At 38.4% G+C, this 26,419-nt stretch overlaps 1 protein-coding gene across 5 annotated transcripts in view; it reads left to right on the top strand.

The window, feature by feature from the left end:
- Window positions 1-23,607, top strand: part of zgc:66433 (uncharacterized protein LOC321250 homolog) — a 196,382-nt gene extending 172,775 nt beyond the window's left edge. For 4 of the 5 annotated variants that reach the window (XM_028815706.2, XM_028815707.2, XM_028815704.2 and 1 more), the window contains 4 exons: window positions 9,698-11,218; window positions 16,127-16,257; window positions 20,522-20,594; window positions 22,844-23,607. In XM_028815706.2, the coding sequence (XP_028671539.2) occupies window positions 9,698-11,218; window positions 16,127-16,257; window positions 20,522-20,594; window positions 22,844-23,010 (1,892 nt within the window). In that variant the 3' untranslated portion in view covers window positions 23,011-23,607. Of the gene's footprint in view, window positions 1-9,697; window positions 11,219-16,126; window positions 16,258-20,521; window positions 20,595-22,791 lie in introns of all 5 variants that reach the window. The other variant, XM_051935187.1, reaches the window with a different exon arrangement.
- Window positions 23,608-26,419: the final 2,812 nt, after the last annotated feature.

Raw genomic sequence — 26,419 nt, 5'->3', positions numbered from 1 at the left:
TACAAATTTCAGAAACATAATCTTATCTTTTAGCATTCTGTCATGTATTCCCTAAGTACAGGGGCACTGGCAGAGTCCTAAAACCACAACCCAGAATGGATAATCAACTCCCATTTTCCAAAGGAAAAAAATCTATTTGTGCTTCTAACTTTTTAGTTAATCTTTAATTTCATTTTAAAATGTAGCTTCCAACTGTGATTTTGAGGTTTTGGCCTCAGTGTCTTAAAATATGATTTTCTTTTAAACATAGTTCCAATAAATTTTAAATGATTATAAAATGAGTTGTGAAAAGAATTAATTTCAGTTTTAACAACATAGATCGGAAGCTTGAATTGGTCCTAATTCATTCATTACCAATAGAGCAAACCAATATACTAAAGAAACAGGTAGTGTGACAATTTAGTAATACTGTACTTTTATTTTAAAACTTACATTAAGGTTAATATTAATGTTTTTCTATTAATGTTAATATTAATGTATTTCTATGTGCATGGCTTTATTTTGTATTTCCCTCTTAGAGTGCCTGAGCAACCTCTTAGGTAGAGTTCCCGTCCTTTTTTAGATGCAATGTCACTCTTTTCTTCTTATAGTTTGAGAGTTTAACAGGAAGGGGTGATCTTTGGTCAACTGCCATGGTGTTCTTGAGGATCCCAGACTTTAGGTGATCCAACCAAACATGTTCATTGCACACTTCACTTTAGAAGTAGACAGAGCAAGAGTAATTCAGCCATTTTATCTCTGATAATAATAATAAAAATAACATTTATTTGTATAGCACATTTTCATAAAAAAGTAGCTCAAAGTACTTTACATAATGAAGAACAGTAAATAAAAAAATATATAACAACATAAGAAATTAAAATAAGACAATATTAGTTAACATAAAAAAAAGAGTAAGGTCCGATGGCCAGGGTGGACAGAAAAAACAAAAAAAAACTCCAGATGGCTAGGGAAAAAAATAAAATCTGCAGGGGTTCCAGGCCATACGACCTCCCAGTCCCCTCTGGGCATTCTACCTAACATAAGTGAAATAGTCCTCTTGTGTCTAGGGTTCTCACGGAAGGATTTGATGATGATGGACATGCAGACTTCTGACTTTTAATTCTTCACTGTTGGACCATCATGGTGCTTTGAGTAGATGGTGGTGGCGAAAGCCACCACCAAAAGGACACCGGAAAAAGAAACAGAAGAGAGAACAGGGGTTAGTACAGATTTTAGAGCCACCATGAATAGTTATTATAATGAATTGGATATACAGAGTATCAGGATTAAATTACAGTGAAATTGTGAGAAGGCCATGTTAAAATAATGTGTTTTCAGCAGTTTTTTGAAGTGCTCCACTGTATTAGCCTGGTGAATTCCTATTGGCAAGCTATTCCAGATATTAGGTGCATAACAGCAGAAGGCCGCCTCACCACTTCTTTTAAGTTTTGCTCTTGGAATTCTAAGGAGACACTCATTTGAGGATCTGAGATTATGATTTGGAATATAAGATGCCCGGACGGGACGCCCTTTCCAGGAGGAGACTGGGAGAATGGGCATAATATCAGGATGTACCTCCCCCAGGACACGAGAGGGCAGCACCCTTGGCTTACATCAGGGACATGGAATTGGGGCTTGGAGGCTCAGCCCAGTAGAGGTCCGTGGCCACCGCCAGGGGGCGCCTGGACAGCTCCAGAGTTTGGACATGCAGCACTTCCACCACACCCGGGAGTACTGCCAGAAGAGGAGCGGGGTTCCGGTGCAGCTTTTCTGCCACACCTGGAAGTGCTGCCGGATGTTAATCAAGGCACACCTGGAGCACTTCCGGGTGCTCTATAAAGGAGGCCGTGTCAGTACATTTCGGAGCCAGAGTTGGGAGGAGGAAGACAAAGCTTGGGAAGAAAGGAGTAGAGGAGAGGCGGAAAGAGAAGGACTGAGTACTAGTGCTGGAGGCACTGTGTTGTGTGCAGGTTATTGGTGAAAATAAACGTGTGTGTTTAGGACATACGGTGTCTGTCTGTCTGTGCCCGGGGCCTGGTCTTCTACAGCGGTCAAAGGAGCTCTCCATGCAGGTGAAAGAAGCCATCCTTAAGCTGAGAAAACAGAAAAAACCCATCCGAGAAATTGCTACAATATTACGAGTGGCAAAATCTACAGTTTTTTACATCCTGAGAAAGAAAGCAAGCACTGGTGAATTCAGCAACGCAAAAAGACCTGGACGTCCCTGGAAGAAAACAGTGGTGGATGATCGCAGAATCATTCCATGGTGAAGAGAAACCCCTTCACAACAGCCAACCAAGTGAACAACACTCTCCAGGGGGTAGGCGTATCGATATCCAAGTCTACCATAAAGAGAAGACTGCATGAAAGTAAATACAGAGGGTGCACTGCAAGGTGCAAGCCACTCATAAGCCTCAAGAATAGAAAGGCTAGAGAACATCTAAAAAAAGCCAGCACAGTTCTGGAAAAACATTCTTTGGACAGATGAAACCAAGATCAACTTCTACCAGAATGATGGCAAGAAAAAAGTATGGAGAAGGCGTGGAACAGCTCATTATCCAAAGCATACCACATCATCTGTAAAACATGGTGGAGGCAGTGTGATGGCTTGGGCGTGCATGGCTGCCAGTGGCACTGGGACACTAGTGTTTGTTGATGATGTGACACAGGACAGAAGCAGACGAATGAATTCTGAGGTGTTCAGAGACATACTGTCTGCTCAAATCCAGCTAAATGTAGTCAAATTGATTGGGCGGCGTTTCATGATACAGATGGACAATGACCCAAAACATACAGCCAAAGCAACCCAGGAGTTTATTAAAGCAAAGAAGTGGAAAATTCTTGAATGGCCAAGTCAGTCACCTGATCCTAACCCAATTGAACATGCATTTCACTTGTTGAAGACTAAACTTCGGACAGAAAGGCCCACAAACAAACAGCAACTGAAAGCCGCTGCAGTAAAGGCCTGGCAGAGCATTAAAAAGGAGGAAACCCAGCATCTGGTGATGTCCATGAGTTCAAGACTTCAGGCTGTCATTGCCAGCAAAGGGTTTTCAACATTTTATTTCCAGTTATTTAATTTGTCCAATTACTTTTGAGCCCCTGAAACGAAGGGATTGTGTTAAAAAATGCTTTAGTTCCCTCACATTTTTATGCAATCGTTTTGTTCACCCCACTAAATTAAATCTGAAAGTCTGCACTTCAACTGCATCTGAGTTGTTTCATTTAAAATTAATTGTGGTAATGTACAGAACCAAAATTAGAAAAAAGTTGTCTCTGTCCAAATATTTATGGACCTAACTGTATTTGTTTGTGTGTTAATCCCTCATATGCGGAGTTTGACCCCTTAATTGTATCCTAATAATGAGTTAGTGAGCAGAGGAGACACCAGGTCAAATGACACTCAATACTGGAAGGCTACATCAGTGCCATACCCACTAGTGATGCCATTAGTTAATAACAGCTTAAATAACCAGAACACCTAGTTAAAAAAGAATGAAAATTGTAATGAAGATGAAGATACTTCTCATGCTGTTCCTTTCAATTCATGCTGGTCCTCAGGGTTTTTCATGTAGGTAGTGTGGTGTTAGTGGTTGGGCTTTGGACTTTATACAATGAAGTTGTGGATTCATATCCTGCTGCTGATATTGCATGACCATGAGCAAGTCACTTCAACTAACTGTGCTCCAATTAGAAAAATAAAAGAAAAGTAACCAGTTGTATCTGAAATATTGTAAGTGGCCTTTGATAGCGGTGTCAGCCTAACTAAGTAAAGAAAAACTTTAATAACAACTTTAAAAATAAATAGATGTGTTTCATTAAAATTCTGCAAGCCCAATTTTGTAACTTTTGAATTAACTCCAAAGATACAATCCAGAAAATAAAAGCTTGATTAATTAAGGTAGGAATCCAGTTTAAAGCAGAAGAGCGCTGGGCTGAGAACTCGCCGCTTTTGGTGCCCTCCATGATCTGAGTTTGACAGACATACTCTAGTGCTCTAGCTTGTAGCAATGGCATCTTAGAGGCAGGGAACAGTTAATACTTACTTTGAAGGCTAAACACATGCTTTCATAGTATAACAAACACCAAAACTATACTTAACTTCTAACCGTATAAAAAAGCCATAAGCCATTTTTATGTTGATTCAGTACATCATGAGTTTTAATAACCACTTCATATATTTATAACCATATGCTATGTATAAAATGTAATTTTCAATTGCCATTAAAATGATATGTAGGGTCTTTGAGAACTACTCTCCAGGAAATCTACTGAAGTTATTAAATTATCATTGTCTTCAGACATTATCTGAGACATTTAGAATATTTTCAATTATAGACCTTGTGTTTGTGACAATTTGTGAAAATATGCAGTATACAAGGAATGCTTTTTACGTTCCCTGGAAGATCATTTGTATTTTATGTGATTACATGTTTAACATCACATTTGAATATTTGTGCTAACTTGGTTGTAGTAAAGTATTTAAATAGTATTTAAATAATAGTGCACAAAAATATACCTGTATAAAAACTGCATATTACCATGGGGCAGTTGGGGCAAAATGTTACATCATACTGTACCTCGCTTTTTCATTGTACAGTACACCCTCGAAATTCGCCCCCATCCTTTGACATCCTTTGACCCCAACAGCCCCTGCACCCTCAGCAGAAGACCAATCAGAGCCACTGCAGGGAATGCTGGGAATTACAGTTTCAAATTCTAGTAGAGTATGGTCTCAGATTGGCTACCTTCACCATCCCAAGCCGAATTTTCCTCTGCAGTTGCTTCCTGTTCTTTCTACAGTACAGTATTGCCATGAAAAAAAACATAAAAAATTGCAGAGGATATTTGCGGTTTTCGCTAACAATTATTAGTTAGGTTCTAAGGAAAAATCCACAAACGACTGAGGCCGCGAACCCTGAACCGCGCCTTCACGGGGGTCTACTGTATATGCATAGTCCTGACATTTGTGAGGGGTGATTAAAAATCCAAAATCGAAAAGGAGTATTCCTCAGTACTGTTTTGTAAGGGGCCATAGATTAGCTTCTGTGAAGTAAAATTTGTGAATGAAAAGTTTCTAGCATCTGTGGTTTACATGGTGTAAATTTAGTGTTTCAATATAAAGTCAACAAGGGAGCAGCAAACCAGAAAATTCAGTATTGTAGTATTATTGAATTTCTAATACAAGCGCAAACATCACTTTTGTAGATTCATTCTTGACTAGTCAATATGTACATATGAGATTGACTGTAGAATTGCATCATGGCAGGATGTCTCTCAAGGGTGACACAAGATCTACCCAGCATGTATCATCCAAGACAGAAGAAAATGTTATCAAAGAATGATTCTCTGTAAGATGGTAGACACTGAAGATGTTAGTTTTAGCTTAATTGAATCCATTCTTCATGAACAATTAAACATGAGCGAGGTTTGTGTAGGTTGGGTGCCCAGAATATTGACCACTAAAGTAAAGATTCATCACTTCCAGTTTTGAAAGAAGAATCTCAAACTAATAAATTCAGATTTGGAGCAACAGACTCCAAAATGCACAGTCAAAATAATGGAAACATTGGGATTCTTCAAACACCAAACAAATTCAAGGTTCAAGTCAGTGCCATCAAGATCATATGAACATTTTTTACAACTTTGTGGGTGTAGTCTAATATGACTACATGCTGAAACATCCCGACAAAAACCGTTCAATATTTTGTCAATTTACTTTGCAAATGATCAAGAAAAGCTATCAGCTATTCTCCAGCAAAAATCCCTTGGGGCCTCATGTATAAACGGTGCATATGCACAAAAATGTTGCGTACTCCTGTTTCCACACTAAAATCGCGATGTATAAAACCTAAACTTGGTGTAAAGCCATGCATATTTTCACACTAGCTCAGACCCTGGCGTATGCAAGTTCTACGCTTGATTTTGCAAACTATTGGCACCCAGCGTCAAAGCATGTGCTACTGTTCCCGTGTGGTTTCCCTTTCTTTTTTAGATCCACATCTCTGACCTGGCTTTATCAAATACACTTAAATTAACCGCATATTGTTTATTAGTTTAATGCATCATTGTCACTAACCTGTAACGATATAATGGTCCACGGAATGGCCAAACTATTCCAAAAACCATAGCTGCTTTAGCGTTGTTACTCTCACTGCACCTTCTTCTTCTTCTTTCAGCTGCTCCCGTTAGGGGTTGCCACAGCGGATCATCTTTTTCCATATTACTCTCACTGCACCACTCTAAGTATTTATCCCACTGTATCTGAGTGTGGAATCACTGGTCTACAGCAGCTGATCAGAAAGAGAATTATCGGTATACAGCATCTAGCACACGCTGCCTCAGCCATGCTGCCTATTTGAACTGCTCTCACACGGCAAACGCTTCAGAGCCTTTCCTGTAGGGACATCGCGGTTCAGAAACAGTTTCATCCCAAGAACTATAAACGCAATCAATCAGTCCATCAAGTGCTCCTTGTAGAACTGTTTGTACTTATAAGTACAATTACCTCACTGTAGACTTGCGATACAGTTATAATATTGCACAACCTGCGCCACTTTATAAAGCACGTATTTACATATGATGATGATATCATTTTTAAGATGAAATGCAGCAAAATATGTTTTTGACATTATACAGATAAAATGTTAACATCATTTAAATAATCTGTATTGATAATAATTAAATATGTGAGGACACGGTGTTACGGTGCTAACTAATTTCACGGATTGTTCCTGCCTCGGACTGTATTCTTGCTGGGGCTGGCGCAACACTGGAAGGATAGATGGTTAGAATAATTAAACATGTACTACGAAGATATTTCAATGTTCCTTAAAAGTTTCGAAGAATTGGCGTTCTAAGCTTACAGATGGCTTAACGTCTATTACAGAGCTGATTGTCTGGCAATTGGGTCGCGGCAAGCATCTTGTGGGAGGAAGGAACAATCTCTAGATGGGGCGCCAGTTCATCACTATCACTGCACCACTGTGTTCCCATGTTTAATACATGCTTTAATTGATATGATATGAATACTGAAATGATATCAAGCAGTATTAAAATAATGACAGAGAACTGTAATATCACGAATGTAATGGATTCTATATCCTGTTGGAGGAAGATAAAGCTCGTTTAAGAAACACGTAGTGATTCACACACATAGAGCACATAGAAGAACAAATACAATACAAAGCATTTAACGTGCTATTTTAGTTACGATGGGATTTGAGAAACTAGTGCATTAAATGATTTTAAGGTGAAGTTTATGATGTTCTGCTTTAATCACAAAATAAACTATATGATTAAAGTGGAAATTTCAAGATTAAAGTTGACATTTCAAGCTTTTTTCCCACTGTGTCTGTTTTTTTTTCTTTTATCTGTACCCTAATAAGCTTTCATATGACACTCAGATGGTGGGCTACGACTCGTCTCTTCACCGTGACTTTGATATGTGACAACTTCTTTTTTATTTCGGACACTGTGCGACTTTGTGAACTTGAACTTTTGAGTTTCTCCAACACTCTATGTCACTCGTTCAACTTCCTTATGTTGCTCATACCACTGTTTAAACCAACAAATAATACGTTTTTCTTTGCCTCCACTTGGTATTTCCTGAAATTCTTCTATTTTCCCCTGTGCTTTTGCCATTGCCTTTTCACAGAAGGCTGAGTTTAAGGGCTATTTATATTGATTTGCATATTCAAAGAGGCGTAATTCTGGGAGGAGCTGGGGAGTGGCAGCAGGCACGTGCATGTGCATTACTTTTCATGCTGACCTGGAGTTATGTAGCAAAAGAACGTGGAAGTTGGCATTCAAACAGATTTATGCATCTGGATTTTTTTATTCATACGCACATTTCCACTTTTGTCCATACACCATGTTTTAGTGTGAATTCTACACACAACATTATGCATGAGGCCCCTGGTCACAAAATCTGCTCTGTGAGATTCAGCACCTGTGTGGAAGGGCTTTTCCGCCATGCCAATGATAAAGACATCAAGTCTAACATAAGAGTGGTTGCATACGCATGACAAAACAATTTATTTGAGTGTCATCAAAAAACTTCTTCAACATTATAGCAAGTATATTATTAGTATTAATGGAATTATGCTGAAAAATAAAACTTAGTTTTAGTAGTGTTTCTTAAGGTGTAAAAAAGTTTGTTGTTCTTTAAAGCTGGTCCATCGTATTAATTAAATATGGTGTTTCATCGGAAGCCTAATGTGGGTTATGCCCCAGTAACCATTGTTATTTTGTATCTGTATGCATTTTTTATCAATTAGAAGAGACTCTTTTTTTTTGTAGCATTTTTATTATTCTGACAAAGTTTATCTTTTAATTTGTCTTTTGTTTCTGAGACCGGGTTTTGCATCACATGATCTCATTCATCACGTCAGTGGTAACAAGTTATAAATAGAGTGACAGTGCCAGCTTGTGTTATCCTTATTTTGGATTCAAAAAAGAAAACATTTTCAACACGGGACACCTAATGCTAGGTTCTTTTTCAGTTGGAAACCCTTTTTGCCTATGACTTCAACTCTCATTTTGTCTCTTGGGCCTTGGTTGCCTATTTTGATTTGTTCTTCCTGGTTCAGACTTGGATTGACCCTAACTATGATTCTCATTATCCTTTTATTCTGCTGTTTATTTTCCCTTTTTCTCACAGTGATCCCTGGAGACACTGTCTCATTGCAGGTTATAGATGTTCAACTTTAAATGGAATGCAGAAGCTACAGTCTTTACAGATGTTTGTAGTTTGCTTTGTGAGTACTGTCCTACATGGTGAAGAAGAATTTATTAAAACTGTACATTTCACACTTTATCCTTAAAAGAGCCCAAGACCATCCATCCATTTTCTGAACCTGCTCTCCTACATGGTGAAGAAGAATTTATTAAAACTGTACATTTTACACTTTATGCTTAAAAGAGCCCAAGACCATCCATCCATTTTTTGAACCTGCATATCCAAAACCAGTTGTGTGGATGCTAAAACAAGACCTGCATCTTGCAGTTATTTACAGTAATTTGTCCACTTGGCATTGCTTGCCTTTGGGTTATTTTCACCCCATGTTCACATAAATTTTCTCCTGGTATTCCAGCTTCCTCCCACATCCCAAAGACAGGCAGATTAAATTAAATGGAGACTTCTAAAATGTTTTAGTATGAGTCAAAGAGTGGATATCACAGTTTGTGTGGGTGAGTCCTACGATAGACAGCCATGTTATCAGATTTTCGTTTCTTCCTTGCACCCAGTTCTGCCATGATAGACTCCAGTTTTCTGCACCATGTGTTGGGCTAGCAGGTTAAGGAAATGGACAGCTAATGTCTAGAACAAGGCTCTCAAACTCGGATCCACAAAAGCCCTGGCTGTTAATTTATTTTCTTATGCATCTTATGTTGTTTACACAGTTCATTCTGTACTTTTAAATAAGAGAAATGTTTAACAGCTGTTGTATGCTTAGCCTTTGTTGTACTGATCTTATAATAAAAATTATACAAGGGTTGTGGTATACCACCAACTAGCTTAAATCCTTCCATTTAAGGGAAACATCTGCCAAAGCCTGCTTTTTTAGAGAAACAGTACCATCAGCATTTTTAAAAACTGTAATATATAATTCATGTACCCTTCATCAATTCCAGTGCTATTTTGCTAACATTTATATTCCTTGAGAAGACCAGTAGAATGCCAAAATTAAATATGGTTGGTTCTGTCTTTCAGGAATGGTTGTAGAACAGAGAAATGCAGAAGAATGCATCACCAAAGACAATGAATCAACAGAAGCAGAGGCAAGTGTCCCAGTTTTCCTTCCTGAGGACAGCCTACAGCATGAGAAGGACAGCAGTTCTGAAAGCTCAGAAGATGGCTTGCTAAATGAAGAAAGCCTGGAGCTAAAGGAAGAACTTGATGGATCTGATGATATTCTGAAGACCAATATTATTTATGTTCCTGATGTGTATCTTGAACCAGTGGAGACTTCAGAGACGGTAACATCTGTTCTTGCAGATTCTTGTACCTTAGAGCATGAATCGTGCTCTAGGCAGGCTTTAACCCTGGAGGATGATAAAGCACATTCTTGCTTGGTTACAAATGCTGAGGATGCTAAGCCTGACGTTGATGACATAGAAGAAGAGTGCCATATTGCTGTTGAAGAAGGAGCTAAATCATTTTCAGAGGAAATACTGAGTTCCTTAGAAGGTTCATTTTCATTATTGCACAGAGCACAACCTGAGGAAGATATTCAAAAGGAACACACCAGCACTGAGTTGTTGGAGGATGTCACCAAATCACCTGACAGTTTTTGTAATTTAGAAGACAGTTATTGTCCCAATCTTTCCCTATCAGTTGTTGAGGACCCCCTCAATGAAGACCAAGGACAGCAGGAGGATATTTTAACTGAACATCCTGACACAGATGATGGGAATATTTTGGAAGACAGATCCTCTGGTAAACACCACAAGGAATCAGAAGAAATCCATGTTTCAAGCAATTTATTGGATGAAAATAATGTAAAGCTTACTGATAAAACATGTGAGGGATCATGTGATTCCCATGGCGAGATGGGTAGGGACAGTGATCAGAATGAGGACAGTACTGATCCTCTCTCCACGCATGAGATTTTATTGCCAGAAGAACATCCAAGCAGTGATCCTTCAGAAGCCATACAAACTAACTCAAGCCAGGAATCATCAACAATAGATGAGCTATCTTTAAAGATTTGTTCAAAGTCTGAATTTACAGACACAGAAAAGGAGGAACAAGAGACAGTTGTCATAACGGGCCATTCAGAGGCTCTGAAAAGGACCCCCAGCAAAATCAGGTTCACCATTGCTCCTGCTTGGCAGAGGTCTTTTTCAGGGAGTGGTCAACAGAAGGACCCCACCAACACTTCACCCATTATGCCAGAACAGTTTGAAGGAGTCCAAAAAGATGACCTAGATCCCATAAACATGGTCGCTTCTCTAGATAGCTCACCTTCCTGTGCAAATGAAGTCAAAGATGACCCAAACACCATCCAGCCTGCAGTGTGTCCACCTTCTAAAGTAATGCCCAGCAATGAGTCACAGAGCAGTGAAAACCGTTTTGGTATCAAACTCAGAAGGACGTCGGGTTTATTAAAATACAATCCTGAGCCCTCATCTGAATCAGCTACATCTCCCACCTTAGCAACAACAAAGGGTGCTTCAAGTGGTAGCAGACCACTTCTGCCTAAAAAGCCCGACCTGTCAACAGACAAGTCAGGTAAGTCCACAGGTTTATGTAGTCAAACATTTAGCTTATGAGTTATGTTTTTTAAGGAAAGTGAACTCACAATTAGCTAAGTCTAAATAATACTGACAGTCTCGGTGGTATTCAATCAGAAAGGAAATAGCAATCTGCCATATTAGAGATACTGGAATACTCGTCATGTCGTATAGTGATGCATTAATTTTAAAATAAAGAGGATAAGACACATCCTATTGAACTGAGGGTGTTTGTCTACAATATACTCATCAGACAGTCCTTTACAAAATAAAACAAAACTCTTAAACATTCCTAGATTGTTTGTATTCATCAGTTTTGTTGGACTGTAAGAATGCAGTCCTAAGGCATAATAAGAAAATAAAAAGTATTACCAGATATACCCTTCTTGCTCATTTGGTTAACTAAATGATCTAGTTGCATTGTGTTTTCAGATCCTGAAAAAGGCCAACTGAATTACACTCCTTCCAAAGGTTAGGTCTTTTTCCTACTAGAGAGGGGTGTTTCCATTTGACCTTTCTTTGGGCGAGTTCCCTGAGGGAAACCATTTCAGATGCAACCACTTAGGAAGGAGGGTTTTAGAGAAACACCCCAATGGATATTCAGAATTTACTTTGGAGAAAAAAAATACCAGCCCTCCTTTAATGTGCAAGCAGCTTTGATAGCCCTCACCATGGAAAGCATCTAAATAATAAGAAATAGATGTGATGGCATGGACTGAGTTTAATGAATATGGGATGACGCCTGCCTTGGTTCAGTTTATTTGTAACAAACTGTTTGAAGTAGAGTGCAATGACGTAGTAGATGAGGGCTTCTAGAGCTCCCAGTAGAGGAAAGATTTACTGATTTTGTAATCCATGACTCATTCTTGCTTTGTTTAATTCATAGACCATTTCCCTACTCTGAATTTACTTTTCTAACAGAAAACTGGAAAAATTTCTATCTTATGTCATATTTCCTCATATTTAACTATTCTTTATTTTTGCATTTTTGCAGAATTGTATAATATTTTATGGTATAAAATACACATTATTTGTAAAAGTCCAAAAGAACTTTTTTAAACACATAGGAGAATTTTGAATTTAGACACCAAGGATAATGAGCTGATTTAATTGAATTGGGAATGAAATAAAAGGCAAGTTTGACTAAACCAGTGCTAAAGCTTCAATAGTCACTATAATCTTGCACTCTGTGTTTTACTGTATAGGCAGATATGAAGATTCCTAAGTGTTCTTTATTATACATATGTAATTTATTTTAGATTCTAGTCATAGGTGAGCTAGCAAACAGAACAAGTGTGTATGAGCCAAGCTTAATGGACTGAGGGGGTCTCCATTCGTTTGTTAATTTTCTTATGTTCTTATGTACTTGTTATGATGGTCAGTAACTCTGTTTAAGGAGCTGGGTAATTTCAATTAACTGAGAGGACCGTCTGGACTACTTGGAGTTCACCTTTCTAGAAATTCTGTAACTAGACACTTGTTCCCTTTTGTCTTTTTTTGTGTTGGTTACAGGTAGTCTCACTGAAGCCATACATATATACTGTATGTCTGAAAATAACCATGAATGAATCATGCTTATAACTGGGGGTAACAATTAGACGACTCACTGAGTTTCACACTTCTAAACCAATCCAATGCCTCATGAAGGCGGTGCCCAAAGTAGGGGCAGTAATTTTGAACTGCAAAGAACAGAGGTGCTTTTGTTAACATAGTCTAACAGGGAGCAAGCCTCTATTTATAACGAATTGTCTATAGTGGCATAATTCAACTAAAAAACCCTATTAGATATATAAATGTGTGTCTGATGTATAGAGAGCGCATTGCACATCTTAAAAACAAACATAACTTTTTATAAAAGTAAACAAGCGTTTCTCTAGCATCAGATTATATATTGGCATTCAAAGACATACACTCACCTGCTACTTTATTAGGGTACACCTTGCTAGTACCAGGTTGGTTCCCCTATTGCCTTCAGAACTGTCGTAATTCTTCATGGCATAGATTCAACAAGGTGCTGGAAATATTTCTCAGGGATTTTGGTCATATTGACATGATAGTAGCACGCTGTTGCTGCAGATTTGTCGGGTGCACATCCATGATGCAAATCTCCAGTTCCACCACACACCAAAGGTGCTCTATTGGATTGAGATGTGGTGACTATGGAGGCCATTTGAGTACAGTGAACTCATTGCCATGTTCAAGAAACCAGTGTGAGATAATTTGAGCTTTGTGACATGGTGTGTTATCCTGCTGGAAGTAGCCATCAGAAGATGGGCACACTGAGGTCATAAAGGATCAGCAACAATAAAGTGTGCCAAGAAAATTTCCCCCACACCATTACACCACCACCTTCATCCTGAGCAATTGATACAAGGCAGGATGGATCCATGCTTTCATGTTATTGACAATAAATTCTGACCCTACCATCCAAATGTTTCAGAAGAAATTCAGACTCATCAGACCAGGCAGCATTTTTCCAATCTTCTATTGTCCAATTTTGGTGAACCGTGCAAATTGTAACCTCAGTTGCCTGTCCTTAGGTGACAGGAGTGGCACCCAGTGTGGTCTCCTGCTGCTGTAGCCTATCTGCTTCAAGGTTCGACGTGTAGAGTGCTCAGAGATGCTCTTCTGCATACCTCAGTTGTAACGAGTGATTATTTGAATTACTGTTACCTTTCTATCAGCTCGAACCAGTCTGGCCATACTGTTCTGACCTATAACATCAACAAGCAGTATGACCTCTGGCAATCAATTGCCACTCACTGGATATTTTGCCTTTTTCGGACCTTTGTCTGTAAATTGTAGAGATGGTTATGCGTGAAAATCCCAGTAGATCAGCAGTTTCTGAAATACTCAGACCAGCCCATCTAGCACCAGCAACCATGCCACGTTCAAAGTCACTTAAATCACCTTTCTTCCCCATTCTGATGCTCGGTTTGAACTTCAGCAGATTGTCTTGACAATTTCTACTTACTTAAATGCATTGAATTGCTGCCGTGTGATTGGCTGATTAGATATTTGCATTAACAAGCAGTTGAACGGGTGAACCTAATAAAGTGGCAGGTGAGTGTAAATAGAGGAATGGTAAAAGTAAATGATAAATGATAAGTTCCTGTCTTGCACCCCAAAACATGAGGCTGAGTCTCAGCATTTCAGCAAAACCAACTTTATTCAGCTTGAAATAGGAACAGCATGGTTATTTATTGTAGCAGGATCTACCACTCTCCTATACACAGACACAGCAATCAAGCAGGGTCGTGGCCAGGTTAGGGTCCAAGTAATCCTGTTCCCTGCGTTTATAATGTTCCTTGCATCACCCATCGATGGCAAGCGCTTATACTGCGACCATGATTGACTCGGAATCTGTTTTAGTTGTGAGCCACTTCCGCGTTGGGAGCCCGCAACTGATAAACTGTCTTCCATAGACGCGGTGATGGCGCTTTAGGACATTCTTCGGTGTGTCGTTCCATTGTGGGGGAGTCCCAAAAGAGTTTAGAAACCTTACACCCTGAATCAACATATCTGCCTAACAACCCCAGTAAAGCACTGACAAAGCATCCACCTTCTGACTATACATCTAAACGCGTAATTGGAAATGCAAACATGACATGACAATATAGCCACAGCATTTTAACACGTTGTACAGCTGTAGACCCCAATGCTTATCTAAACTGTATGTGCTGTTGTTATGTCATATAGTAATGTAATACAACAGAATCACTTCTCAAATGTGTGGAGCCCAGTAGCCACTCTGGTCTATGTGAGTGTGTCTGTCTGTCTCCACTGTCGCAGTGATCATTACAGCGTACAAATTAATTATTAATCTTTAGTTTTCTTGTGCTACTGAGCTGAATGTATAACAACAGTTTTAGCTTTTTGATATTCTCTCAGCATCAAATCATTTGTTCTCACCCTTAAAATCCCAGCAGTGATATAAAACCACAGACTGAAGAAATTGATGGTGGGTGATTTAGGAAGAAACCCTGTGGGTGAAGTTTTTGCAGGGCAACATTTTACCGCTATTCACTACAGATTTTTTAATGAGTTGTCCCCAGGAGTGTTTTCTCATTTGATGTCACAGATGACAGATTGCTAGTGCATCTTCTAAAATTTTGCTTTTCTTGAAGCATTCCTAATTTGTTCATTAAGACAATGCTGCCTACTGGACAAATGTAGCAAGCAGCAGAGATTTGGAAATGTTTTTCCTTTTAGGGTAAGTTAGGTGTTGTTGCACAGAATTAATCTTTTATCTTTTTCCATGTTATTTGGGCAAAACCAGACTTTAAATCAAAATGCAGCACTAGTCCGAGCCAGTAACCTTTTCCAGAATAGTTTTTGCACTATTTTATTTGCTTAATCATTAATTCTATTCTGAAAATCCTTCCTTTGTTTGATCCAATGTCAGATGCTTTGCAGTATACACTACCTTTTGTAGCAAAATGGTACTGACATCACGCATTGCCCCATGTTGCCCAGCAGTGTGCCTCATTCACACAGCAACAAGATGCTGGTGCCTCTGGCAAACACAGAAACAAAATTGTGATAGAATGGCAAAAATTAAAATAATGAGAAATCAAATTAGCAACATGACAGAACAAAATCAAGACATGAAAGTTAAGAAGCAATGTGACAGTCCCTCTACCAACCTCATCTGTTTTCAACCCCCAATGAAATATTTCAGTTATACAGCATTTGGCTTTAATTAATGTCTACTGTATTTGTATAACAAGTTGAGGAAATATTTATTTTGATTATATATGCACGAAAGCCAATTAGCATCATAGATCACAGTGACATATTAATTTATGGTTATTGATTATTCTGTTCTCTAGCTACATTTGCCAAATCTTCCTAATATTCATGGTAAACAGTAATATGTAGATTATAACAGGCTTTTTGTTTTCAGATCGGCCTTCAGGTAGAGTAACAGGAGATGGCTCAACACCCCCTGGATGGATTTCTTCAGCAAAGCAGAAACAGAAAGTTTTCCAAGATCACACCCTGGAAAAGTCATTTGAAACCCAATCTTCCATTGAGGTAAGCTAGACAGAAGTCTGGATTATCTCATTTGTAATTGAATAAAGGAAAAAATCTACAAATTGTAATAGGCAAGTGCTAAATGCCATTTCTATTAAAAATGGGGTAACATTTTAATTTAGGGACTACAAAAATTCATTTATTACTGATTTACGCTTGTGTAACAAAGCTTCTTTTGGTTTTCATAACACCTACAAAATATCAGTAGATAAGTCAATCATCTCTGTGCAGTGCGGCATATTGATATGATGGTAAAATGACATGTTAATATGAAAGATTCACAGGTCTTATGCCAAATATGTAACATCAAGAAAAATGTGTCTCAGTTATGTCACCTCAGACCACTCCAAAGTGAAGTTTTGTTAGTATATAGCATTGCAAACACTTTACCGATGCTTTGTAAGTGTTATAAAGACTCAAAAAAGCGTTCGTTAAGGTGTTGTTACATGCAGTAATAGTAAATAAGTAATAGGTGCATTTTTCCATATCCTAAACTAAAGTGCTACCGAAAACAGAATTGGTATCAAAATTTTACTTTGAATATTTTGAATAGTTCTAATTCAGATTGCTCAGTCACTGAAAATAAAAAAAAAAATCCAAATGTTAGAAGTTTAGTGTGGTAATGGAAATCAGCAGTTCAGTGCATGTGTGAACACTCCTTTGGGTAGAGCGAATGTTAGAAAGGAGCAAAATTCTTTGGTGTCCACCTTGCACCCACCTGTATACAGTCACAGTCACAGACAGAGGCCCAAAGCATCTCTTCTTTCATGAAGTGTAGTGTCCCTTTTCCCAAAAAGTTTATCAGAAAGTCAAATGCATTTCTGAATATCTTATTCTGCAAAAGCAAACTGGGAAAAGTAGGCTTTGAGAGTAAGTTCATTAAATGGCAATTCTTGTCTTTAAATCATTCATTCATTGATCTTTCTGAATCTGCTGATTGTAATACAGGGCCATTTTTATGTGGAGTCCACAAAGGGAGCAAAGTAGAGACCACTCCTGGATGGAGCACCGCTTCATCGTACAGGTTTACTCACAAACCCGTTCGCACCTACTCTAAACCAGTGTACCTGGTACTGATGAGGGAATCCCAATGAATTCACTTCATTTGGAGTTCAGCAAAAATTCTGAAATGTTTGGGAATTTCATCCATCCATCCATCCATCCATCCATCCATCCATTATCCAACCTGCTATATCCTAACTACAGGGCCACGGTGGTCTGCTGGAGCCAATCCCAGCCAACATAGGGCACAAGGCAGGAACAAATCCCAGGCAGGGCACCAGCCCACTCCAGGGCACACACATACACACACACCCACGCACTCTAGGGACAATTTAGAATTGCCAATGCACCTAACCTGCATGTCTTTGGACTGTGGGAGGAAACCGGAGCACCTGGAGGAAACCCACGCAGACACGGGGAGAACATGCAAACTCTACGCAGGGAGTTGTGAATTTCAGCAAACTGAAAATTAATTGAAGTCAATGGGGAAGAAGAAACCTGACTAGTTTTCAGTAGATTATAATGTGTAAAGTGTCCCTGAGTGCTAGAGATGCATCTGCCAACTATGCTGGAGAGAATATTGTGCCGAAAAATGTGACCTGAGCTGTGAGGAAGTAACAATGTGCCACCATGCCTACCTGAGATAAAATTATACTGTGAGTCCACACTACTTTGAGTCCTTTATCTCCAATTCTGCATCTCACTGCAGCTAAGTAACACCAACAGAGCCAGTGATGCATTATATACTTGGGGGGGGCTGTCTCTATCACTACCCAATCTGCACTACATTGCAATGAGAATGACACACAACGTACAATGAATCTGTGCAGAACAACAAAGCATCTTCATAGTATTCTCATTATGGTCTGCTAATGTACACCTCAAATGAACACATGCAGGGTACAAATCCATAGTTATGCATGTATATGCCATAAAGTATCAGACAGCGCCATAAAGTGTGAGGCAGAGTACATTTAAATGAAAGTTCTGCACATGCATAACACAATCTGGCAGGTAACATAGATTGGGTGGTGTCATTCCCATCTAAACATGGCTGCTACAGCTCTGTATCATGTGACTTCACAAAGCATCATAGGGTGGTGTTTAAAAAAATGTGTTTAAGCCTACCAAACAAGAAATTTGTTCAATAAGGTCACCAGTGAACCCAGCAAGTTCCCTACAGACAAGCATTTTGGCGAATTTCACCGATCAAGATTAGTGCCTGGTAAAAACACATGCAAACACCACACAAGATAGTGTGCAGGCAGCAGGGAGGCACAAAAGCAATTCCTGCTGCACTCTGCCTCCATGTATAAGTCATTCTTAATCTAAATTGCATTGAGAGTGGTCTCAATGTGATAGTAATTAAATATAGTATCAAATTTCAAAGATGAGGCACTATTATTGTAGAGTCCATAAGTGTGAATATTACTTTAAATATTACAACAATAACAATTCATTTGTATAGCACATTTTCATACAAATGATGTAGCTCAAAGTACTTTACAAGATGAAGAAAGAAAAGAGAAAAAATATAAAAGTTAGGCAATACTAATTAACAAAGAAACTAAGGTCCAACGGCCAGGGAGGACAGAAAAAAAAACTCTAGAAAGCTGGAAAAAAAATCTGCAGGGGTTCCAAGGTCAAGAGACCACTCAGCCCCCACTAGATATTCTACCTAACATAAATGATCTAATCAGTCCTCATGCTTTTCAGATTTTTAGATGATGATGATCATGTGGACCTCTGGCCTTCAATCCAGCAATTTAGGGACTGCACGGTGCTTTGTTTAGTTGGTGGTGGCGCAGAATGCAACCACAGAAAACCAGAACAAAAACAGCAGAGAAAGTAGGGGTTAGTACAGATTTTGGAGCCATGAAAAAAATGCTAATTAAATGCATAAACTAGAATATCAGAGTTACACTAAAATGAAGCTATGAGAAAGCCATGTTAAAGTAATGAGTTTTTAGCAGTTTTTTAAAGTGCTGCACTGTATTAGCCTGGTGAACTTCTATCAGTAAGCTATTCCAGATTTTAGGTGCATAACAGCAGATGGCTGCTTCACCACTTCTTTTAAGTTTAGCTCTTGGAATTATAAACAGAACACTCATTTGAAAATCTAAGGTTACGATTTGGAGTGTAAGGTGTAAGACATTCCGAAATATAAGATGGAGCGAGATTATATAAGGCTTTATAAACCATAAGCAGTATTTTAAAGTCAATTCTAAATGGTACAGGTAACCAATGTAGTGACATCAAAACTGGAGAGATGTGCTCGGATATTATTTTCCTAGTTAAGGTACTGGCATTCTGCACTAGTTGCTATCGATTGATTTCTTTTTTGGGTAGTCCTGAGAGGAGTGCATTGCAGTAATCTAGTCGACTAAAAAAAAAAAGCGTGAACTAATTTTTCAGCATCTTGCAAGGTTATAAGGGGTCTAATTTTGGCTATATTTCTAAAGTAAAAAAATGCTGTCCTAGAAATCTGATTAATATGTGATTTAAAATTTAGGTCAGAGTCAATAATTACCCCTAAATTATTTACCTTTGTCTTAATTTTTAAGTCTAATGGATCAAGTTTATTTCTAATACCCTCATTATATCCATTTTTGCCAATCACTAAGATTTCTAAGATTACCATTCATTGAACATTTTAACTAGAGCCCACTGAAACTAATTAGACATCCATTATGATAACCCACTGCAATTTTCAAGACTATTTGTAGAACCTCAGAAACATCAGCTACAATCATCATAATTGTTCCATATTTTGGCAAAATTTTACTTAATTTTTATAAAACATAATACTTGGCACAAAGGCTACCCCTATTGTCTCATAGCCCTAGGAGACTGAGCTTGAATCCTGGGCCCAGTCTCTGTTTGCATGGAGTTTGTATGTTCTCTCCATGGGTTTCTCTCCCACATTGTAAAATGATATTTGTCAGGTTGAATGGGTGTAGGTGTGGCCAGTGATGGACTGATGCTTTGTCCACTGCTAGTTCCTTCCTTGAGCCTGATAGAGAGATATGCTATAATCCCTGTGAATCCGAATAGGGCACAGTGGGCAATGGATGGATGGATGGTGGATGGATGAGCCACCATCACATAAAATATGTGGTTTAGGGCTTACCAATATGGGAGCTAGGCAACAAACCAGGAGTGTCTCAGTTATTAAACCTGTGCAACCCAGCTAAATAAATTTAGAACAGAAACCTGGGGTCTTGTGAATGCTGTAGTGATAACTGCTTTCTTTTACTTGCAGGGCGATGTGACAAGATCTTCCCCTGATGATAAGGTAGCAGTGGCAGTAAAAGCACCAGGATTACCAGTCTCAGGTAAAATATTACTATTAAAAATAATAATTGTCTCATATAGTCAGAAAGGCAGGTATAGTGAAAGGCTGTATCAGCATGGAACTGCAAAGCAAAAAATGGTAAGGGTTGTTCCCATCCAGAGAAATAAAGAAGGTAAGACACACAGCTCTATGGCCATATATGTGCTGCACTCCCATCTGCTGGTGTTGTCTCTTGCTTCATTAACATACTAGGTGCCGTCCACTTTGTACCTTTTATTATCAAACATAATGTTCAAAGTTGTAAAAATAATTTAAATGTAGATTTATTTTCTTAAATGAAATACCACACATTTCTCCTGAGTGTTTAAAAATGGTTTTCTTTGTGTTCTGAATTATTAAGCATTTGTCAAATGAAAGTTATTGTACGATTCTTTATTTATTCAATACTGTGCAACAGTCTTAGGCACAAGTCATAAAATGCTGCAAAATCAAAATGCTTTCCAAAATAATGTCTGGCATAATTTTTATTAAACAGTAGACTTTCTAGAAAGTGCAGTAAAACAGAAAAACAAACAAAATCAGTATTTGGTGTGACCACTGTTTACATTAAATCCAGCAGTAGTTCTCTTAGGTCTGTTGTCGTGCAGTTTCTGAAGGTATTCATGTAGTCAGTTGTTTTAAGCCTCTTGGAGAACTTACCACAATTCCACTGCAGACTTTGGCTGTGTTACTTGCTTCGATCCCTCAAGGAATCCCAGACCGTCTTTGATGATATTGAGATGGGGGCTCTGTGGAGGTCAAACCTTCTGTTGCAGGATTCCCTGTATCTGTTTTCACTGCAATGAGGGGGCCATATATTTGGATCAAATCACCAACTCTACTTGTGGAAATGCAGCCCCAAAACAGTAGTGAGTTCACACCGTGTTTCACTTTTGCCTGCAGACCTTCATCCATGTACCATTGTCCAGCCTTTAAACTGCTTTTTGTTGGAGCCAAACATTACAAATTGTGACTCATCTGTCCGCAGCACCTTCTGACATTTTTCTTTACCCCAGTCCTCGTGTTATTGTGCATCAGTGAGTCATTTGGCTTTATTTTCACAACTCCACCATGAAAACCATTCTAATAAGACTTTCCTAGATTGTAGATGAATGAACCAGAGTCCTAGTGAAATCTGCAACTTCTGAGCTGGCAGTAGAGTTGGACATCTTCCAGTTTCTATCTGAAATAAGCCTGATGTATTCCTTATTTGCCACACTCGGTTTACATGGCCATCTACTGCATTTCTAGTCTTCAACCTTGCCTATTTGTTTGTGCTTCAGTAGAAGAGCATTGACAACACATCTGGAAACACCTGCCTGCTGTGAAATTTCTACTTGGGAGAGAATTTGATGATACAGGACGACCACCTTTTATCTTGGGCACTATTGTTATGATAGTCGCCTTTTCAGTATGGTTGCCATTTTTCCAGTTTTATTCCCTCTGCACCTCTGTTTCTGCTTTAATTAATCATCTCAGTTCACCATTAACATGATGTCATTGACCATTAGCACCTATTTGGTATATTTGCTTAATCAATCAGTGAGCTATATGCCTACAAAGATCTCACACTTTTTAACTAGAAAACTGGTCTGTGTCTATGTTAGTTTCTTTCTTTAAGGAAATTGAGATATCATTTTGTATTTCTTTAATCTATGCCAAAGAAATGTTTGAAACTCTGAAATATGCTCTTATCTATTAACATACTAATCCACAAGATATAAAATAACTGTCTAAGACAAATACTTTTGTGAACTATCTAAAGTGCCAAAGACTCTTGCACAGTACTGTATGTATTCAACAATTGACCTTGTACAGGTGGACTGGTGCCATATCAAGGGTTGTTCCTGGATGGCTGTGGCTCCCAGCATCCCCAAATTAGACAGACAGACAGACAGACAGACAGACAGACAGACAGACAGATAGATAGATAGATAGATAGATAGATAGATAGATAGATAGATAGATAGATAGATAGATAGATAGATAGATAGATAGAATTTCAAAAATACTGAAGTAATTTAACATGTTGTCTCATTTGTTTCTTCTGACCCTGTTTCACCCCAATCCTTTTTACATTTTTCTTTATCCCTCTCACTCATTTTTCTACTTATGATCTGCCCTACAAATGTACTTATCTGTGTCAAACCCTACTATCCTCATTTTACAACTGTCCCACTCACCTTGTCTAACCTCAGCTTCAACTCCACCTTAGAATCCTGTAGTTAATCCTCTTCTTTTCCAATGTAGGATCCAGTTGTCAGCAAGCCTCTCAGGTGGTGGCTTTAGAAAAAGAGAGCAAACGAACACTGATGCATCCTCAAGAATCACTGCTCAGCCAGGAGGGACCTCCCTGGCTTGCTCTGGCCAAGAAGAAAGCTAAGGCTTGGAGTGAAATGCCTCAGATTGTGCAGTGAGGAAGACTCTGGGCTCCCGATGCTCACTGTTTTTGTATTACATGTACAAATCAATTTGCACACATTCTAAGAGACAGCTTTTTCTGTTGTTGTTTTTTGTGTACCTTCACTCAGATCTACCTTACAATGAGAGTGTGTATGTGTGTACTGTATGTCCTTATGTAGTCTACAAAAAATGTTTCTTTTACATATATATATATATTATTTCTTTAGCATTCAGTTCTTTAATAACCTACATTTTGAAAGTGTACATAAAGAAGGAACAAATGAACAAAGAAAAATGCATTCTTCAATGACTTCATGGCTCATGACTTGGATTAGTCTTCCTACAAGAACCAAAGACTCTATTTGAGCCACTTTTCACTGCCCTGGGGGGCACATGTTTGCTATATTATTATTAGACTTGTACACTGTAAAGCTTGCTGTAATATTATGAACTTTTTTTTGTACTTTGGATCTTACACACGCATTTCAGAAGTCTTATTTGCAGCCATGGCATCTGTACTGTAATAACATCAATACTTGTCTTCACAAACACAGGACTTTCTTTATTCTTTGCAAATCAGGGTTTGTAATCTTTAAAGGGAGCAAATTGCATTTGGAAAATCACTTAACAAAAGGGTGAATGTTTCACAGACTGCTTTGGACCCCACTGCACAGAACACTTGCCTGTCCCTTGTGTAGGCCATTGAAGTCTTATACTGTCAATGAGTTTCTCGGCTGTAGCTAAAGGCTACTAGAAAAAAAAAGAGATCACAGTGCCCAAAACTTGAGAGAGCAGCCATTTCATTTTTAATTTCTAACTGCTGTATTTGCACTGCTAAATCCAACTTGTAAGCAGCTCCGTCTACAGTGGTGTGAAAAACTATTTGCCCCCTTCCTGATTTCTTATTCTTTTGCATGTTTGTCACACAAAATGTTTCTGATCATCAAACACATTTAACCATTAGTCAAATATAACACAAGTAAACACAAAATGCAGTTTTTAAATGGTGGTTTTTATTATTTAGGGAGAACAAAAAATCCAAACCTACATGGCCCTGTGTGAAAAAGTAATTGCCCCCTGAACCTAATAACTGGTTGGGCCACCCTTAGCAGCAATAACTGCAATGAAGCGTTTGCGATAACTTGCAATGAGTCTTTTACAGCGCTCTGGAGGAATTTTGGCCCACTCATCTTTGCAAAATTGTTGTAATTCAGCTTTATTTGAGGGTTTTCTAGCATGAACCGCCTTTTTAAGGTCATGCCATAGCATCTCAATTGGATTCAGGTCAGGACTTTGACTAGGCCACTCCAAAGTCTTCATTTTGTTTTTCTTCAGCCATTCAGAGGTGGATTTGCTGGTGTGTTTTGGGTCATTGTCCTGTTGCAGCACCCAAGATCGCTTCAGCTTGAGTTGACGAACAGATGGCCGGACATTCTCCTTCAGGATTTTTTGGTAGACAGTAGAATTCATGGTTCCATCTATCACAGCCAGCCTTCCAGGTCCTGAAGCAGCAAAACAACCCCAGACCATCACACTACCACCACCATATTTTACTGTTGGTATGATGTTCTTTTTCTGAAATGCTGTGTTCCTTTTACGCCAGATGTAACGGGACATTTGCCTTCCAAAAAGTTCAACTTTTGTCTCATCAGTCCACAAGGTATTTTCCCAAAAGTCTTGGCAATCATTGAGATGTTTCTTAGCAAAATTGAGATGAGCCCTAATGTTTTTGCTTAACAGTGGTTTGCGTCTTGGACATCTGCCATGCAGGCCGTTTTTGCCCAGTCTCTTTCTTATGGTGGAGTCGTGAACACTGACCTTAATTGAGGCAAGTGAGGCCTGCAGTTCTTTAGATGTTGTCCTGGGGTCTTTTGTGTCCTCTCGGATGAGTCGTCTCTGCGCTCTTGGGGTAATTTTGGTCGGCCGGCCACTCCTGGGAAGGTTCACCACTGTTCCATGTTTTTGCCATTTGTGGATAATGGCTCTCACTGTGGTTCGCTGGAGTCCCAAAGCTTTAGAAATGGCTTTATAACCTTTACCAGACTGATAGATTTCAATTACTTCTGTTCTCATTTGTTCCTGAATTTCTTTGGATCTTGGCATGATGTCTAGCTTTTGAGGTGCTTTTGGTCTACTTCTCTGTGTCAGGCAGCTCCTATTTAAGTGATTTCTTGATTGAAACAGGTGTGGCAGTAATCAGGCCTGGGGGTGGCTACGGAAATTGAACTCAGGTGTGATACACCACAGTTAGGTTATTTTTTAACAAGGGGGCAATTACTTTTTCACACAGGGCCATGTAGGTTTGGATTTTTTTTCTCCCTAAATAATAAAAACCATCATTTAAAAACTGCATTTTGTGTTTACTTGTGTTATATTTGACTAATGGTTAAATGTGTTTGATGATCAGAAACATTTTGTGTGACACACATGCAAAAGAATAAGAAATCAGGAAGGGGGCAAATAGTTTTTCACACCACTGTATTTTGAAAGATCTTTCTTCCCAAAGCTCTCTTCGTTTGTGTGTATATATATATTTATATATATACATATATATATATAAATATATTCTCCAGAGATGTTTTTAATATTTGTAATGCATTTGTTTTACAGTTTCTATGCAAAACGTCTTTTGTATTTACCTAATGTGGTTTGAAAACAATGCATAAGCCACTTTTGTTTAAGTTTTACCAAAAAAAAAAAAAAAATTAAAAATTACTTGTAGTTTATGTATAATTTCTATCCTGGTAAAAAATAATGGAATATTTTCCTGACATGTAAGAGTCATAAATGTGTGTGTCTGTATTGATTGCAAATGTAAAGATTTAAAGACATATTTTAAAAAATGACATTGCTCTTATCACAGAATTATGGTGGCCAGCTGATGTATACAATAATGTGTGGTAATGGTGGGCCATCCAGAAAATTATTTTTAAAGTCACAGTGCCTTGCAAAAGTATTCATCCCCCTCGGTGTTTGTCCTGTTTTGTTGCATTGCTATCTGGAGTTAAAATGGATTTTCGTTTGGATTTTATGTAATGGACTTAACAGTATAGTCCAACTTGTTGAAATGGAATTAAAATAAAATACCTTGTATATATATAAAAAACATGTAAAAACTGAAAGATTGTGAGTGCATATGTATTCTTCCTCTTTGCTATGAAAACCCTAAATAAGATCTGGTATAACCAGTTAACTTCAGAAGCCACATAATTAGTTGATTAAGATCCACATATGTGGAATCGAAGTGTCACATGATCTGTCACATGATGTCTGTATAAATAGGCCCCTGACTCTGCAAGACCACTAAGCAGGCAACATGAAGGCCAAGGAGCACTCTAAGCAGGTCAGAGACAAAGTTGTGGAGAACTATAGATGACTATTGGGTTATAAAAAAATATCCCAAATTTAGACTATCCCACAGAT

The sequence above is a fragment of the Erpetoichthys calabaricus genome, chromosome 12, assembly GCF_900747795.2.
Source record: "Erpetoichthys calabaricus chromosome 12, fErpCal1.3, whole genome shotgun sequence".
NCBI classification, from domain to species: domain Eukaryota; kingdom Metazoa; phylum Chordata; class Cladistia; order Polypteriformes; family Polypteridae; genus Erpetoichthys; species Erpetoichthys calabaricus.
This window is presented reverse-complemented; position numbering and strand designations above follow the sequence as displayed.